The sequence below is a fragment of the Nerophis ophidion genome, linkage group LG08 (assembly GCF_033978795.1).
Source record: "Nerophis ophidion isolate RoL-2023_Sa linkage group LG08, RoL_Noph_v1.0, whole genome shotgun sequence".
Lineage (NCBI taxonomy): Eukaryota > Metazoa > Chordata > Actinopteri > Syngnathiformes > Syngnathidae > Nerophis > Nerophis ophidion.
The window spans coordinates 34,927,291-34,946,450 of NC_084618.1; the positions used below are offsets into that span (position 1 = coordinate 34,927,291).

A 19,160-nucleotide genomic window follows, 5' to 3' on the forward strand; every position below is an offset into this window, starting at 1 on the left:
ATCACAGGTCAGATTTGGGTTCAAAAACGGAAGCTGTGTTTGTTGATAGTAGACACTTGGTATCACACTTCTCCAAAAAGCTGCTTTTGTAATATTGTCGTTTTGCTCCTTGAAAGTGTGCTGTGCATCTTGCATGGTTGGACTAGGAAGAATCGGACTGATGATGATAGTGGCTCATTCGGATGCGAACGTGGCCTCAAGGGGGCCACTGATTGGTGTGATGACTGTATTATGTTGATAGTATATATTTGTACCATGAATTGATTAACGTGGACCCCGACTTAAACAAGTTGAAAAACTTATTCGGGTGTTACCATTTAGTGGTCAATTGTATGGAATATGTACTGTACTGTTCAATCTACTAATAAAAGTATCAATCAATCAATCAATCAAAGATTGATAAAGACCTGTGCCTCAGGGAATTTGTAATCTCGCGATTGTGCCAATTCATGACAATTCAGCCAATCTTAACAACTTTGCCTAATGATTTCCTGCACAATTTGGCCAATCAGCATTATTTTCACTAATCAAATGTGTCTCTGAGCTCAAACGCACGAAATAGGAACAGCAACATGTAACAATCAACTCGTTATTGTTAAAACGTCTACTTCCGGTTCCTGTCTACAGTGCTAAGCCTTCTGAGTAATGTCGTATATAAATATTTACTTCCTAGTTTACATGTATCTCTATACAGTATGTATGTAACTTTTATTTATCCAGTTTAAGGCAATTAAAAACACATTTTCATGTTATTGGGAGAAGAAAAAAAAACTCCAAACGTTGCAATTTTTGCCGCAACTTTTTGAAAAAGTTGCTGCAAATTCTGTCATTTTGGGCCACGACAGTCATGAAAAATCACTCAAAATCCCGGTGGGACTGGCATATGTAAAGAAGCAAGCAGTCGGAGAGCGGTAAAGATGCCATGAATAATTTCATAAAACGAAACACCAATTCCACAGTTGACTCAGCTTGAAAGCTAACACTTAGCCTGTATAACTGTAGCAGTATCATTCGTCACTGAACAGGTAGCATTTCCTCTTATTCAGTGGCAATGATATCATAATGTTCATATTTACATTAACCATGGGGACCAGGAATATTAATGTAGATTGTGTACATGCCAAAGATTTTTTGATTTATTTTGAATATGGTTTTTTATAGCAAGTTGACCAAAGGTGCCGAAGGTATTTGGGGTTCAGGCACTGTCTTGCACAAACAGAAAAGTCCCACTCCCATTTGTTTTAAATGGTGACCTGCTGAACGATTTGAATATGGACCCTCTTAAAGTTCCTTAATGATTGAACGACCTCCCTGTTTTATGTGTTCTGTTTTTGCGTTTCTTGCTTCATACGTTTGTCCAACTTCTAACCTTGCCGGTGCCCAGCACTGGTGGTGTTTGGTCAACATCATCAATAACACCACTAGCAGGTTTACCAGATTATGTGCTTGTCATTGGCTGTGTCTCAATTGGCGAACTTGTGTACATATAGTCTTCATGCACATAAGTCTGCTGACACTGAGATGTACAGTAAAATGCCGTACACTGTGAGTACCGTAGATGTTGCACTCAAAATGGTGACACCTACCTCTAGTGAATGGTCAAACGCTACATGAGTGACACTGTGTTCCTTGATGCCTCGATGTATGTATCACCTTTAAAAACAAAACATGTGAATGGTACAGCTGCCGTGTGATTTGACTGTGAAGCACCAAACTGTGTTTTATCAGGAAGCGCTTCTTTCATCTGACGGGTGACAGCTTTTCTTAAATGAAGTCAGAAGTGTAGCCTGTCGCATTTGACATTGTTTTTTGTCTAAATTCGTCAAAAATAATTTTATTTTTCAGACTATAAGGCAAACCTAAAATCCTTTTATTTTCTCAAAAATCGACAGTGCGCCTTATAACCCGGTACGCCTAATGTACGGAATAATTCTGGTTGTGCTCACCGACTTCAAAGCAATTTTACTTGGTACATAGTGTAACGATAAGTGTGACAGTAGAATGTAGTCACACATAAGAGATATGTGTAGACTGCAATATGACACCAGTGAACAACACTTAAACAACTTTACAGTAAATGTTCCGTGGGGAATTTAGAACATTACACACGCGCTTGATGGATTGTGGACCCATTACGGCTAACCTAGTCAACATACATCCATCCATTTTCTACCGCTTGTCCCTTTTGTGGTCGCGGGAGGTGCTGGAGCCTGTCTCAGTTGAATTCGGGTGGAAGGTACAAGTATTATTATGGTGTGTGTAAAAGGACCGCAAAATGGCACCTATTAGCAGACAAATTATCTGGCGTTTTGTCTTGCAATATTATGCAAAACCAACTTTTCTTGCCTTCTGGTACCTGTTCCTGGGATCTGCATAAGTCCTGAAAATGTGCGTGCGTCCGCCATTGTAGTCCGTACCGACACTGTAGTCGATAAGCTTATTCTTTTTCTCTGTCTTCTTGTTATGGAGCATTCACCCTCTACTATTTCCATTTCTAATATAAATTAGCATAAAGTTCTAACTTATATCTCATTTTGGAAGCGCTAAAAACTAACGGTGTAGTGGGTTTACATAATTCCCCCACGGAGTTATTAGAGAGTTACATCGGACAGTTTTTCACAGGATACATTTCTGGCGTTGTTGTTGCACTAGTGAGCCACAGATGAAGAGACGCTGCTCCATTTTTGATTTAAGTAAGGTCGGAATATCATTACAACAGTTAGCTCCATTTTTTGACACTTCTGGGGCTCGGTTGGTAGAGCGGCCATGCCAGCAACTTGAGGGTTGCAGGTTAGATCCCCGCTTCCGCCATCCTAGTAACTGCCGTTGTGTCCTTGGGCAAGACACTTCACCCACCTGGTCCCAGTGGCACCCACACTGGTTTAAACGTAACTTAGATATTGTGTTTCACTATGTAAAGCGCTTCGAGTCACTAGAGAAAAAGTACTATATAAATATAATTCACTTCACTTCTTTGACTCTCGTCCTTACACCGGGACAATAAAGATGAAGGGGACAAGACGCTTTCAAAGGTGAGCCATGTAAATAAGACCGGCCACAAAACGGTGCATCCTGAAGCAACTGTCAGAAAGCGACTTGAAGATGGGCTGTGAAACATTATCTATGCAGCATTTTGGCCAAATAACCGCCATTACATGTTATGTACACCATATGGAAGTATTTTAAATTTAGTAAAAAATCATAATATGACCCCTTTTAATGCGCCCTATAGTGCCTTTTGTATGAAAATAGACCTGAATAGACCCGTTCATTGGCTTATAATCCGGTGCGCCCTATGTGCCGGAAAATACGGTTGATGTTACTAAGAAAAAGGGAACATTTGAATGTGTGGGATCCGTTTGATCTTACAGTGCCAAATAAGATATATGTTCTTATTTTCCGGTTTACTATTTGGCTTACTTGACCTCTTCCTGGCCAAATATTTCATCCATAATTCCAAATCTGTTTGCTGAAACCAATGGCTTTAACACCATCTGTTGGGAGAAACTAACTCAGTGAAAAAGACAATTTACGACTGTTGTTGATTTTTAGCGATACAAGCAAACCACTTCTAACCTCCAAGCTTTAAAGCTGCCAAACCCAAACAACACGGGAAGAAAAAGGCTTCTACCACAACAAATGCAGAGGAGGACGATGTTGAAGAAAGTCCAGATTCAGGTAGTCTCCCAAAAATCATAAGAATGGTAAATAATACGGAAGCCAAGCAGACTGAAAAGTTTGCAAGGTTTGATAGACATCATAAGAACATGAAATACTTCTCGTAAATTCCTAAAGAAGTGAGGAAGGATACCACAACACTTTGTAAACAAATAGTTGGACTGGAAAGAAAAGTGATTGGACAAGAGGAAAAGTCAACGTTTTAAAGAAGCAAGATGATGAGAAGGATTTGCTGAGGCAGTAAAAACTGAAGGGAACGAACGTATACATCAGTGACACTTTCGACTAAAGGTAACACTGACTTCGCCAAGAAGGCACGCAACTTGAGGAAGCTGGGGAGAATTCAGGGGACTTGGAGGGCTAACTGTAAAATTTAAAGGGTTGGATTTTATAAACTCTGCTTCTTCCTACTCTTTTTCAGACATGCTGTATTGAGAATCTGGAATTATGTGATGTATCATATTGTAATTGTATGCATCTGTGAAATAAACAAACACAATAACCAAGTTTAAGGGAGGACAAGAAGAAGCCAAAGTACTTGTTGTTAAAGACATTAAACAACCGGACAAATATTGAGATGACATCATTTCGGCTACTCATCAAGACTTGTTGCAGCTGAAGTCAACGACAACTACAAAAATAATTAATCCAATCCAATCCACTTTATTTATACAGCACATTTAAACAACAATAACGTTTCCAAAGTGCTGCACAGCCATGTTAAAAACAATATTAAAAAAAACAATATTATGCTCCACCAATGACTGAATAAAAACAAAAAATAAATACATATAAAACCAATATTAAAAAAAAAACAATATAAAAACAAATATGATTAAAAACAATTTTAAAGGGTAAAATCAATTAAAACAGTAAAATAGAAATCAAAGTGTATAAAAAACACGGAGGACAACAGAGGACAGAGGACCACACAACTCACATAGTGTTAAAAGGCAAAGAATAAAAGTGGGTCTTAAGACGAGACTTAAAAGAGTCCACTGTGGAAGCAGTTTGAACATGGAGGGGCAGAGTGTTCCAGAGCTTAGGGCCGACCACAGAGAAGGCCCTGTCTCCCCTGGTTTTAAGTCTGGTCTTGGGCACCACGAGCTGGAACTGGCTTTCGGACCTCAGAGCGCGCGCAGGAATGTAAATTTGGATGAGGTGCGAGATATATTGAGGTGCCAGTCCATGTAAAGATTTAAAAACAAACAGCAATGTTTTAAAATCAATTCTAAAATGAACAGGGAGCCAGTGCAAACTCTGAAGAATTGGAGTTATAAGCTGGCGTTTAGTGGCCCCTGTTAAAAGTCGTGCTGCCGCGTTCTGGACTAACTGCAACCGGGAGAGAGCTTTTTGGCTAATGCCAGCATAAAGTGCATTGCAGTAGTCCAGGCGACTTGAAATAAAAGCATGCACGACTTGTTCAAAAAGGTTAAAAGATAAAAATGGTTTAACCTTTACTAAAAGACGAAGGTGATAAAAACACGATTTTAAAACGCCATTGACTTGTTTGTCTAGTTTAAAATCGCTGTCTATAGTGACGCCAAGGCTGGTGACTTTGGGACACACATAATTTCGCAATGGTCCCAAGTCAGTGAGGGCCGGACCGAAAACTAAAATTTCCGTTTTTCCCTCATTCATTATTAAAACATTCTGGGCTAACCAAGCCTTGACGTCGCATAGACAGTTGAGAAGGGGTGTCAGGGGCCGTGGCCTTTTGAAATCGGCATATAAATTTGGCAGTCATCTGCATAAAATTGATGAAACACTCCATGTTTCTTAAAAATATCTCCAAGAGGGAGAAGATAAAGAGCGAACTAGATGGGGCCTAAAATAGATCCCTAACATAGATTATGACAGATTCTAAAATATTAAGTAATACAAAAGATTCAGGGACTATCATCATTAAGTTATTATCTATAGCAGGGGTCGTGAACCTTTTTGGCTGAGAGAGCCATGAAAGCCAAATATTTTAAAATGTATTTCCGTGAAAGCCATATCATATTTTTACACTGAATACAACTAAATGCATGCATTTTTTAAGTAAGACCAACATTTTTAGGGTATAATAATTCTCCAATTCTTGGTAATAACATTGTTATTTCTTGAACAGGTGGGGTAGAAAACGGATGGATGGATTAAGATGCATGAGAATGTTTTACATTTTGAACGTTATTTTTTGTAACATCGTGATTATCAGCGGAATTATTCATTACTTATCGTGTTAAGCAATGTCAGCTAAGATTTATCTGAGAGCCAGTTGCAGTCATCAAAAGAGCCACATCTGGCTCTAGAGCCATAGGTTCCCTACCCCTGATCTATAGTATCAGCAAAATACAAGGAGAAGGAGTAGGATTAAATACAGGCTTTGCTACTTTACACTTAATATGTGCAAATATAACCACATGATGTTCTTTGCTTGTTGAACAACTGTTCATTCTCTTTCCAGCTAGTGTGCATTCACAGTAATATATTTTAGACAGCACTACACTGTCCAAATATGTGCACTGAGGAACTAACTACACACAGTATACTGACAGAAACACTGCCATTCGGTCCGGGTGGGAATTGAGGAGAATTTATTACGGTAGTACTCTGAGATATGAGTGCTTAATCTTGAGGAGTGTTCAGGATAGATTATGATTTAGGTCACGAGTAAAATGTTTGGGTTACCCTGAACACCCTAAGATCTGACCAAACCCCCCAAAAATAATAGCTAGAGATCGACATAACTTTGTTTTTTTCAACCATGACAAGGAAAAAAGTGAGTGTGAAGGACAATTTAGAGAAGAAATAGTTGATGATAAATGGCGGACATTTATCCATGAAAATCTGAAGAATCTGCGAATGGTGTGTTTGACGAAGAAGAAGCTCGAAGGAAATATAGTAGCGGTCTGCTCTCCAAGATAAATGCTGTTCTATACTCATCACTTCATAAAACTACTGCAATTGTTTGTACGATATTCTATTTTTTGTTTTGTTTGTTTTTCTTTTAAAAGGCGTGTTACATGTTAATTGTTAATTGGGAGGATAGGGAGCACCAATGAAATTTATTTCAATTATGCTGTTTCGCAATAGGAGTTTTTGACCACTGTAATTCCAATTACATAATCGATACTGCTTGCTTAGGATATTGTTTATTGTTGTTATTCCTAATTTTGTCGTTTTTTTTCTGTCGAATGGGTACCGGTAAGGAGAGTCGATTACCCAAAAAAAACAAGAAAATGGCAGGACCAAACTGTTGACAACTGATGATGTCAGTGTTATTGGACCTCCTAGCGACCATGGATAGGGAGAGATGCTGATGTGTAGTTTATTAGATTCTTTCCCTTAGAAATCATCTAAATTATTCATTTCAACAGACTGAGTGTTCTATTGTGCTTATACAGTAAATCCTATTGATAATGTTCAATAGTGTGTCTTAGTTGTTATGTTTATATATGTATAGATATAATTATATATATATATATATATATATATATATATATATATATATATATATATATATATATATATATATATATATATATATATATATGTGTGTGCCATGTTAATGAATGGTTTAAATCAGTCCTAGGAATATCGTAAACATAATAACATTTGTTCTTTTTCTTCAGGGTACATACCGAGTTACCTGGACAAAGACGAGCTGTGTGTAGTCTGTGGGGACAAAGCCACAGGCTATCATTATCGCTGTATTACCTGCGAAGGCTGTAAGGTAAACAAGCAAGTGTCTGAATGAATTATGGGACTTTTTACAATCTATTTCTTAACATGTTGGCTTCCTTTGCTGTCCAGGGATTCTTTAGGCGTACGATACAGAAAAACCTCAACCCAACCTACGCTTGTAAGTACGAGGGAAAATGTGCCATCGACAAAGTGACCAGAAACCAGTGCCAGGAGTGTCGCTTCAAGAAGTGCTTATCGGTCGGAATGGCTACGGACTGTAAGTTTGATACTTAAAAATGACTGTGGTGCTGGTTTGTTGTGAATGAATGGTTTTCTCCCCTCTATCTTGTCCACTCAATGTTGTCTGAATCCCAAAGTGGTGTTGGATGAGGGCAAGAGGCTTGCCAAGCGCAAGCTGATTGAGGAAAACCGTGAGCGGCGTCGCAAGGAAGAACTACAGAAAACGGCGTGGGATCGAATGGATCCTACTCAGGAAGAGTGGGACTTGATCCACATGGTTACCGAGGCCCACATGGCCACAAATGCACAAGGAAACCACTGGAAGCAGAAGCGGAAATTCTTGGTGAGATATTGTCCTGCCTGCTCCGCATTAACCGTTCCATCACAGTGTGGTTTGCACCGCGTTCTTAGCCAGACACGCCATCACCATGACTGTGTTCATTTTCTCAATATGTTTTTGTTTACCCTTGTAGAGTGCCGACAATTACCTGAATGATGGAAAAAAAAGGCAGCACCTTTATCATAAAATGTTATTCTTTTGTCTTTTTTGCCGAGCATACGCACTAAAACCACTAACTTTGCCGCTTCTTTCACGCTCGTGGTTCCCCCACTTCCTTATTGAAATTCACACTTGACCTTTTCAAAATAGCTGTTTCACGCTATGCCAAATTCTCTGCCTAAAATTGCAGTTCTTCTTCTTCTGTACTCTGTTTCTCATCTCGCACGACCTTTGACCTGTGTTCCGTTTTAACGTGTATTCTTTTTAGCTAGCTTGCTGCAGGTTCTTCATTGAAACTTCACCATTCCTGTTGATTATCCAACAGGTCGAGGAAACAATGCTTCTTAATGAAATAACATGTAATTTATTCTATACTTCTGACCAGAGTGCAGCAGGGGTGAAGGAAACTAAGGTATGACTTACCATATGCAATCTTTTTATGCACTACATCTGTTGATAATAATGCATTGATTGGTTAAAGGGAGCTGCACTTTTTTATTTTATTTTAGCCGGTCGTTCACAATCCTAAATAGAGACAAGAAGACATAATTTTTTGGGTTATTTTGCATTCTAATTTGTAAAAATTGGCCAGATCTTGGTGGCTGGCAATGCAGCTAATGGGAGCAATCCAATTCGCCACTAAATCACTTAAAAAATGCATCCAAAAACTGTCAAAAATACTTATTTTATGTTCTGTCCCCTGTATAATAACCATTGTTATTGTTAGAGCAAACACTGAGGAACTATTTTTCTAGCGTAGTAAGACATCGTCGTGGGACGCCATACTATGGCATTAGCCCTAAACTAGCTACGGCAAGAGATAAGCTAGATTTGGAATCAGCAGCTGAATCGCTTTTTGTGTTTGTAATAGGATAAGTGAAGTGAAGTGAATTATTATTATATAGCGCTTTTCTCTAGTGACTCAAAACGCTTACATAGTGAAACCCAATATCTAAGTTACATTTAAACCAATGTGGGTGGCACTGGGAGCAGGTGGGTAAAGTGTCTTGCCCAAGAACACAACGGCAGTGACTAGGATGGCGGAAGCGGGAATCGAACCTGCAACCCCAAAGTTGCTGGCATGGCCGCTATACCGCCGATAACAATCTGTACTGACTGAAAACATGTATCTGTAAAGTATTAGCCCACATTTCATGTTTTGTTTGTACACAGCTAGCTCGACAGTGTTGTACTAACAGGCATGGTGTGCTGCTTGTTTCATGTTCAATATTAAAGTGACTCACTCGATGGACGGTTGACTATTTGGTCCTGCTGTCCAGGGAAGTTTTTTTTCAAGTTGACTTTGGGTAAGCACACTATACTTGTTCGCATATTTTTGCTCCAAGTTCCACATTTCATGCCGACCTCACTATCTCGGCTTCTGTCTGCTTCAACGTTTCACCCTCTGTTTGTGCTTCCTTTTTTAAGCAGCAGTTCATCCTCCATATATTCAACTTCAAAAATATTACAGGTTGTAAATCCTCATTTGTCCAAAAATAGTCATCTTTGTTGTCTTCTATCAAGTCAGCCATGATTAAAACACACACGCGTTTGTTTCCGGAAGGAGGAAGTGGAAACGAAAATAAATGCACTGAGGAAAGAAGTTCCGGTGATGCATAAAATACAGTACATGTTAAACATATTAAATATTTTTATCAACATATCTGTTACTACATCATGTATATAGTTGCAGCATTTATTTAAAATGTTGATGGAGGGTTTTGAACTTTTTTTTAGGGCTTAGAAGGTTACAATACTGACTCCTGTTTGCCACATTTTGTAAGTGTTTTTATCATCTTTAGGATCCTAAAAAAATACATGTTTAATTGTTCTTGTCTCTCATAATGATTGTGAATGATAGGTACAATTCCAAAAAAAGTGCAGTTCCCACTTAATACTCAGACACACACGGATGGATCAATACATATCGTTTTGACAACCAGCGTTCCATGCAGTGTCTTTTTATCAGACTACTGCAGAGAATGCTGGTTTTAGCAAATGCTGCTTTAGTAAACTGACCTCACATGACAGCAAAATGGAGGTATTTAGACAAATTCCATTAATAACCTTCATGTATGTTTTTTTTGTACATTTTATCTCTATTACAGTAATAATGATACTTTTCTTATATCTTTGAAAGTTACCAAAGCCACACAGGATCATTTTCTCATTTCACTCAGATGTAAAATATAAAGTACTTACTGTACTATTAAACCAGTGTAAACTGAAGTTTCCATTTGTGTTGTTTTGATTATATTTGGATTAACATACATTTTTCTTCTTGTCTTTCCAGCCTACCAATATTGGTCATTCATCAACGGTGAATAACTCTGAAGGAAATAAAGTGGACTTAGAGGCTTTCAGCCAGTTTACTAAGATTATCACCCCTGCCATAACCCGAGTGGTGGACTTTGCCAAAAAACTACCCATGTTTTGTGAGGTATGTGCAGCCATTTACCGTTTTGTCAGCGAGAAACTTGTTATTTACGTGAGCATAAATAGGAAAAAAACTATAAGAAAATTAAATGTCACATTAAACCAGTAGTTCTTAATTATCGGTTACGCCTATCTAGGAAAAAAAACAACACATTTTTCGCCCCCCAACTTGCCACTGTAACTGGAAATAGTATAATTTGTCCCAAAAATTGTAAGTACACCTTTGCATAACATTGTATCGTTATTAACATTAAAGAACATAAAATAGACAAAAATGAAAGTAATATAAATCAACTTAAAACAAAAACATTTTTTTGTCTGTAAAAGAAAAGATGTAAGGTGCATCAATTTGCCTGGAATTAGAAAAAAAATTATCCTTGTTTAAGCTATAACATTTGGGTGACTTGAACTATTTGATACTGAAAATTAATATTGAATAATTTCAATAAATAATACATTTATCAGCAAAATTATCTCAGAAGCACAATTAATAAAACACTTTGACCTACAAAACAAAAATCAATATAACAATTGGTGCAGATTTTTTTTAATCAGAATGAGGAAGCCAGGGTTAATAGCTACAATGAGCATGGTTTGTAGTGCACAGCTTTTCAAAGCGGGGTTTGAAGCATGACACCGTATGATATTGATAAAGCATGTTCCCCGTTGTCTTGCGCCCCACTCTTTGGCATTGCACAGCGCCCCCCAGAGTACCGATGTATGTAAAATCAAACAATATCATATTTTGAAACGTTTGTCCCACGTGACGTCACATTCGGTTGCTGGCACTTGGTAGTGGATTGCTCTATGTAATTTAGTTATTTTCTATGTCAACAAAAGAAACATGCTTGATAAAAAGTGCTCAAGAGTACAGTAAGTAAGGCTTCTCTTTTCAAAAAGCGCTAACATGATGCTAATTTATATTGGATATTTTATATGTATATTGTACCTATTAGCATCAGCGATTTTACATGGCGATCTCCACACCTTCAACTTTGGTAATCAAAACTACAACTAAGATGCATGTTACAATCAAACAGCTGGTGTGTAATATGTACAATACTTACAGTGTAAACACTTTGTAGACAAGACTGGCACATTCAACTTTATTGCCAAGACTATTTTCTGACTACGGTAACACACTAGATATGGGGTCACCAACGCTGGGCCCGCGGGCACCAGGTAGCCCACAAGGACCAGATGAGTCGCCCGCTGGCCTGTTCTAAAAATAGCTCAAATAGCAGCACTTGCCAGTGAGCTGCCTCTATTTTCTGAATTTTATTTAGTTATTCGCAAGCTGGTCTCGCTTTGCTCGACATTTTTAATTCTAAGAAAGACACAATTCAAATAGAATTTGAAAATCCAAGAAAATATTTTAAAGACTTGGTCTTCACTTGTTTAAATAAATTCATACATTTTTTTACTTTGATTCTTATAAATTTCAGAAAGACAATTTCAGAGAAAAATACAACCTTAAAAATGATTTTAGGATACCTTTTTACCTTTTAAATTCCTCCCTCTTCTTTCCTGACAATTTGAATCAATGTTCAAGTATTTTTTTTTATCATTATTATTGTAAAGAATAAAAAATACATTTTAATTTAATTCTTCATTTTAACTTCTGTTTTTTCGACAAAAAATATTTTTGAAATATTTCTTCAAACTTATTATGATTCAAATTAAAAAAAAATATTCTGGCAAATCTGGAAAATCTGTAGAATGAAATTGAAATCTTACTTCAAAGTCTTTTGAATTTCTTTTAAAAAATTTGTTCTGGAAAATCTAGAAGAAATATTGATTCGTCTTTGTTAGAAATATAGCTCGGCCCAATTTGTTATATATTCTAACAAAGTGCAGATTGGATTTTAACCTATTTGAAACATGTCATCAAAATTCTAAAATTAATCTTTATCAGGAAAAATTTCTAATGATAAATGGGTTGTACTTGTATAGCACTTTTCTACCTTCAAGGTACTCAAAGCGCTTTGACACTACTTCCACATTTACCCATTCACACACACATTCACACACTGATGGAGGGAGCTGCCATGCAAGGCACTAACCAGCACCCATCAGGAGCAAGGGTGAAGTGTCTTGCTCAGGACACAACGGACGTGACGAGGTTGGTTACAGGTGGGATTTGAACCAGTGACCCTCGGGTTGCGCACGGCCACTCTTCCACTGCGCCACACCAAACAATCTTTTTTTTTTTTTTTTTCAAAAAGATTCGAATTAGCTAGTTTTTCTCTTCATTTTTTTCGGTTGAATTTTGAATTTTAAAGACTCGAAATTGAAGATAAACTATGTTTCCAAATGTAATTTTCATTTTTTTTTCGTGTTTTCTCCTCTTTTAAACCGTTCAATTAAGTGTTTTTTTCACAATTTATTCTCTACAAAAAACCTTCCGTAAAAGGAAAAAAAATGTACGACGGAATGACAGACAGAAATACCCATTTTTTATATATATATATAGATTTATTTATTAAAGGTAAATTGAGCAAATTGGCTATTTCTGGCAATTTATTTAAGTGTGTATCATACTGGTAGCCCTTCGCATTAATCAGTACCCAAGAAGTAGCTCTTGGTTTCAAAAAGGTTGGTGACCCCTGCACTAGATAAATGAATACTTGTAAATGAGACTCAGAAGTGTAAGAAAACAAAACAAAACATAACATAACTGAACAGCACAGCACTTTGTCAGCTTACTGTCACTGGGGTTTTTTTCAAGCCATTACCAATACAGATGACTTCCTGCTTCTTAAGACTGATAACTTTGTCTAACTTATTTATGTCATTTTTTTTAATTGTCTTCTTAGATATAAGTAACTGTGCACATTTTTTTTTTTTTTTTTTTTTTTTTTTTTTGCGGATGGTTTTGGGGCAGCTTCTTTAGGAGCTATTGTCTTCCTATACTTTCAAAAGGATGCTGTCTAACGAGAATGATGTTTGCAGAATATTTTGTGCTAATAGCACACAAAATGTCCCACACGATTGACGACACATTTGTTTGCAATGATCTTGGGGGAAATTTAGGACCTCCTATGAGGTAGGAGCTGTTGATTTGCTCACATTAACCAACTTACAGCACAGTACCGGTAATTTCGCCTCCTTAGAGCGTTGTTACATTTTACCTAAGCATTGTTTTCATGTTTTCAATACGACATCATTATTCTTCACATAGGTCCGATAATTACTTGTTCAATATTTATCATGCACCCATAATAATAATAATAATGTATTATAATTATTATGATTATTACTATTATTATTAATATATTTATATATTATTTATATAATATTTATTAGTAATGATAATAATTATGTATTATTATTAGATAATATTAATAAAAATATATCCATCTATCCATTTTCTACCGCTTATTCCCTTTGGGGTTGCGGGGGGTGCTGGTGCCTATCTCAGCTACAACCGGGCGGAAGGCGGTGTGCACCCTGGACAAGTCGCCACATCATCGCAGTAGTAATAATACATATAATTATTATTATTATTATTATCATTATTATTATCATTATCGGCTGATGATGTGAATGATCCATACCTTACCTTATTATGTTTCATGTTCTGCACCATGTTTTACTTTCTCATACTGCCCTTTTTTTCTGTGACAAAATTCCCATCGAAACTTAATGGACAATTTTTCTAATCCAGTCGATCATTATTTTTCACGTAATTCGGGGGGGGTTTTTGTTCAGTATTATAGTTTAGCTTCCACTCTTCAGCATTTACGAACTTTCTCAAGTCCAATTGTCTTTCCAGTTGATTTGTGCGGCACACAAACTTAATTGCTGATGTTTTTACTTGTTTGTCTAGCTGCCATGTGAAGACCAGATCATCCTTCTGAAAGGCTGCTGCATGGAGATCATGTCACTGCGAGCTGCTGTTCGCTACGATCCAGAGAGTGAGACCCTCACGTTGAACGGAGAGATGGCTGTCACGCGAGGTCAGCTTAAGAACGGAGGTCTGGGCGTCGTTTCGGACGCGATTTTTGACCTTGGCGTGTCCCTCTCTTCTTTCGACTTGGATGATTCCGAGGTGGCTCTTCTACAAGCCGTCATTCTGCTTTCGTCTGGTAAGCCTCGTACAGAAAGTTATATCAAGATGATCTGTTTTGGCTAATTCATTATACAGCTAGGTCAAAGTTTCCAGAACCAAATAGAACAAAATCAAAAACTTAAAGCAGTGTGCGCACATTTGAAACTATATTCTCCTCTGTGAGCATACTTGCCAACTCTCCCGGATTTTCCGGGAGACTCCCGAAATTCAGCGCCTCTCCCGAAAACCTCCTGGGACAAATTTTCTCCCGAAAATCTCCCGAAATTCAGGTGAAGCTGGAGGCCACGCCTCCTCCAGCTCAATGCAGACCTGAGTGACGTGTACAAAGAGCGTGTCTGTCCAATGACGTTATAACTGTAGAATAATCGAGGGCGAGTTCTTGGTTTCTTATGTGGGTTTATTGTTAGACAGTTTCATTATCGTCCTCCCAGCGCGGTAAAACAACACACAATAACAGCTGTCCGAATTCGTCTACCTAAAGCAGTTCGTCTGCCAAACAGCAATGTGTTGTGACACTCTTAAACAGGACAATACTGTACTAATCTAGTGTACATGCATATGGTTAGAAAAAAAAAGATGGAATATTCAACCCTCAACTCAACAATGAGTAGATGAGTGTTATGTGTGTGTAAATGTGTAAATAAATAAACACTGAAATTCAAGTATTTCTTATATATATATATATATATATATATATATATATATATATATATATATATATATATATATATATATATATATATATATATATATATATATATATATATATATATATATATACAGTGGGGCAAAAAAGTATTTAGTCAGCCACCGATTGTGCAAGTTTTCCCACTTAAAATTTTCATCATAGGTACACTTCAACTGTGAGAGACAGAATGTGAAAAAAAAATCCAGGAATTCATATTTGATGGAATTTTAAAGAATTTATTTGTAAATTATGGTGGAAAATAAGTATTTGGTCAACCATTCCAAGCTCTCACTGATGGAAGGAGGTTTTGGCTCAAAATCTCACGATACATGGCCCCATTCATTCTTTCCTTAACACGGATCAATCGGCCTGTCCCCTTAGTAGAAAAACAGCCCCAAAGCATGATGTTTCCACCCCCATGCTTCACAGTAGGTGTGGTGTTCTTGGGATGCAACTCAGTATTCTTCTTCCTCCAAACACGAAGAGTTGAGTTTATACCAAAATGGATACATGGATGATACAGCAGAGGATTGGGAGAATGTCATGTGGTCAGAGGAAACTAAAATGGAACTTTTTGGTATACACTCAACTCGTCGTGTTTGGAGGAAGAAGAATACTGAGTTGCATCCCAAGAACACCACACCTACTGTGAAGCATGGGGGTGGAAACATCATGCTTTGGGGCTGTTTTTCTGCTAAGGGGACAGGACGATTGATCCGTGTTAAGGAAAGAATGAATGGGGCCATGTATCGTGAGATTTTGAGCCAAAACCTCCTTCCCTCAGTGAGAGCTTTGAATGGTTGACCAAATACTTGTTTGGAGCTAGTTGTAATGGTTTCAGGCGGGAAGATGAGTTTGTGGTCCAAGTCAACCTGCATTTTCCATTCCTGGGCAGAGTCCAGAATGGTTGCCTCCACTCTTGCAGATGGTTTTGTTGGGAGTTGTCCTGCTCTTACAAACTGAGTGGTGATAGAGTGACTAGGGATTGAGGGAGGGAGGGCCTTGTTGTTATTTCCCCTTTCCTCCAGGGTGATCGCCAGTTGTCTCAAGACCTGGTTGTGCCTTCAGGTGTAGCGGCCTTGAGACAAACTGATTTTGCAGTAAGTGAGGATGTGACGGAGTGTTTCAGGGGTTTGACAGAGTGCACAAAAAGGATCTTCTCCAAACCATTGGTTTAAGTTCTTGGGTGTGGGAAGAACATCATAGGTGGCTCTGATGATGAAGCTGATTTGGCTCCCTTCCATTTCCCAAAGATCCTTCCATGTGAGCTTACGATGCGCCAGGTTTTCCCAGCTAGTCCACTGTCCCTGTTTGGACTGTGTCACTGCTGTTGCACATTTGTCTGCCCTCCTCTTGTAGTCGAACCTGATCAACCACCAGCTTTCTCCTCTGGCCTGATGTTGCTTTGGGCCATGTGGGTCGACTAGCCCCAAGTCCAACTGTACTACTATAGGAGTACGTATTTTCTCTTGTTTCATTGAAAATAAAACAGCAAAGTCCATTAGGCCGTCATCCGTTTTGTTTGTGAGACACAATTGTGTCAAAGTCATGCTTTTTTTTTCCATGCTTGAAATAAGAAATTATTCATTTAAAAAAGTAGTTTTATACTTGTGAGTAGAGATGTCCGATAACGGCTTTTTTACTGATTTCCGATATTTCGATATTGTCCAACTCTTAATTACAGATACCGATATCAACCGATACCGATTATACAGTCGTGGAATTAACACATTATTATGCCTAATTTTGTTGTGATGCCTCGCTGGATGCATTAAACAATGTAACAAGGTTTTCCAAAATAAATCAACTCAAGTTATGGAAAAAAATGCCAACATGGCATTTTTACTATTGAAGTCACAAAGGGCATTATTTTTTTTAACATGCCTAAAAACAGCAGCTAGGAATTTGGGACATGCTCTCCCTAAGAAAGACTATGAGGAGGGTGAGGTGGGCGGGGTATAGGTGGGGGGGGTGTATTTTGTAGCGTCCTGGAAGAGTTAGTTCTGCAGGGGATTCTGGGTATTTGTTCTGTTGTGTTTATGTTGTGTTACGGATGTTCTCCCGAAATGTGTTTGTCATTCTTGTTTGGTGTGGGTTCACAGTGTGGTGAATATTTGTAACAGTGTTAAAGTTGTTTATACGGCCACCCTCAGTGTGACCTGTATGGCTGTTGACTAAGTATGCATTGCATTTACCTGCGACTGTGAAAAGGCGTGCCGGCACGGCTTTTCACGCGCTGCACCTCTTCCATGTGCACAGCAGCGTTTTAAAAAGACAAATTTTGCTTTTTGAAACCTATACCGATAATTATGATACCGACAATTTCCGATGTTACATTTTAAAGCATTTGTCAGCCGGTAATATCGGCAGTCCGATATTATCGGACATCCCTACTTGTGAGTGTTGATGACACGGCTTTGCAACAGTTGATATTCTAGTTTCAAGCATGTTTTACTCAACATAAAATTTAGTAAAATCTCCGCAACAAGCTGTAACATCTTACTGAGATCATTTAGGACCAAAACCCTTAAAACAAGTAAAACACTCTAACATAAAATCTGCTTAGTGAGAGGAAGTATCGTATCAGACAAAAATAAGCAAATATCACCCTTATTTGAGATATTTAATCTTAGATTTCAGTTTTTGCAGTGTGATGTCATTGTGTTTTGATTGATTTATTGAAACTTTTATTAGTAGATTGCACAGTACAGTACATATTCCGTTCAATTGACCACTAAATGGTAGCATCCAAATAGGTTTTTCAACTTGTTTAAGTCGGGGTCCACGTTAATCAATTCGTGGAACAAATATATACTATCAGCATAATACAGTCATCACACAAGTTAATCATCAGAGTATATACATTGAATTATTTACATTATTTATAATCTGGGGAGTGGGATGTGGAGGGGGGGGGGTAGGTTTGGTTGATGTCAGCACTTCAGTCATCAACAATCGCATCATCTGAGAAATGGAACCTGGGTAAGCGTAATTGGGAGAATTGTCCTCCTGGTAATAGACGTCTAAGCCAGTGGTTCTCAAATGGGGGTACGCGTACCCCTGGGGGTACTTGAAGGTATGCCAAGGGGTACATGAGATTTTTTAAAAATAGCAACAATTCAAAAATCCTTTATAAGTATATTTATTGAATAATACTTCAACAAAATATGAATGTAAGTTCATAAACTGTGAAAAGAAATGCAATATTTCAATATTCAGTGTTGACAGCTAGATTTTTTGTGGACGTGTGAATGTGAGTGTGAATGTTGTCTGTCTATCTGTGTTGGCCCTGTGATGAGGTGGCGACTTGTCCAGGGTGTACCCCGCCTTCCGCCCGATTGTAGCTGAGATAGGCGCCAGCACCCCCCGCGACCCCGAAAGGGAATAAGCGGTAGAAAATGGATGGATGGATGGATGTTCCATAAATATTGATGTTAAATATTTATTTTTTTGTGAAGAAATGTTTAGAATTAAGTTGATGAATCCAGATGGATCTCTATTACAATCCCCAAAAAAGGCACTTTAAGTTGATGATTACTTCTATGTGTAGAAATCTTTATTTATAATTGAATCACTTGTTTATTTTTCAACAAGTTTTTATTTGTATATCTTGTTTTCCAAATAGTTCAAGAAAGACCACTACAAATGAGCAATATTTTGCACTGTTATTCAATTTAATAAATCAGAAACTGATGACATAGTGCTGCATTTTACTTCTTTATCACTTTTTTTCAACCAAAAATGCTTTGCTCTGATTAGGGGGTACTTGAATAAAAAAATGTTCACAGGGGTTACATCACTGAAAAAAGATTGAGAACTACTGATCCAAGCCAAGCATAACAAAAACATCTCTCTCTCTCTCTCATGTCTTTGTTGTT

General features: G+C 37.8%; 1 protein-coding gene across 7 annotated transcripts in view; it reads left to right on the forward strand.

The window, feature by feature from the left end:
• The window catches only part of thrb (thyroid hormone receptor beta), a 126,881-nt gene that overhangs the window by 101,486 nt on the left and 6,235 nt on the right, over window positions 1-19,160 (forward strand). For 6 of the 7 annotated variants that reach the window (XM_061908380.1, XM_061908382.1, XM_061908378.1 and 3 more), the window contains 6 exons: window positions 7,296-7,396; window positions 7,477-7,624; window positions 7,725-7,930; window positions 8,412-8,498; window positions 10,380-10,526; window positions 14,352-14,610. In XM_061908380.1, the coding sequence (XP_061764364.1) occupies window positions 7,296-7,396; window positions 7,477-7,624; window positions 7,725-7,930; window positions 8,412-8,498; window positions 10,380-10,526; window positions 14,352-14,610 (948 nt within the window). The remainder of the gene's footprint in view (window positions 1-7,295; window positions 7,397-7,476; window positions 7,625-7,724; window positions 7,931-8,411; window positions 8,499-10,379; window positions 10,527-14,351; window positions 14,611-19,160) is intronic. The other variant, XM_061908377.1, reaches the window with a different exon arrangement.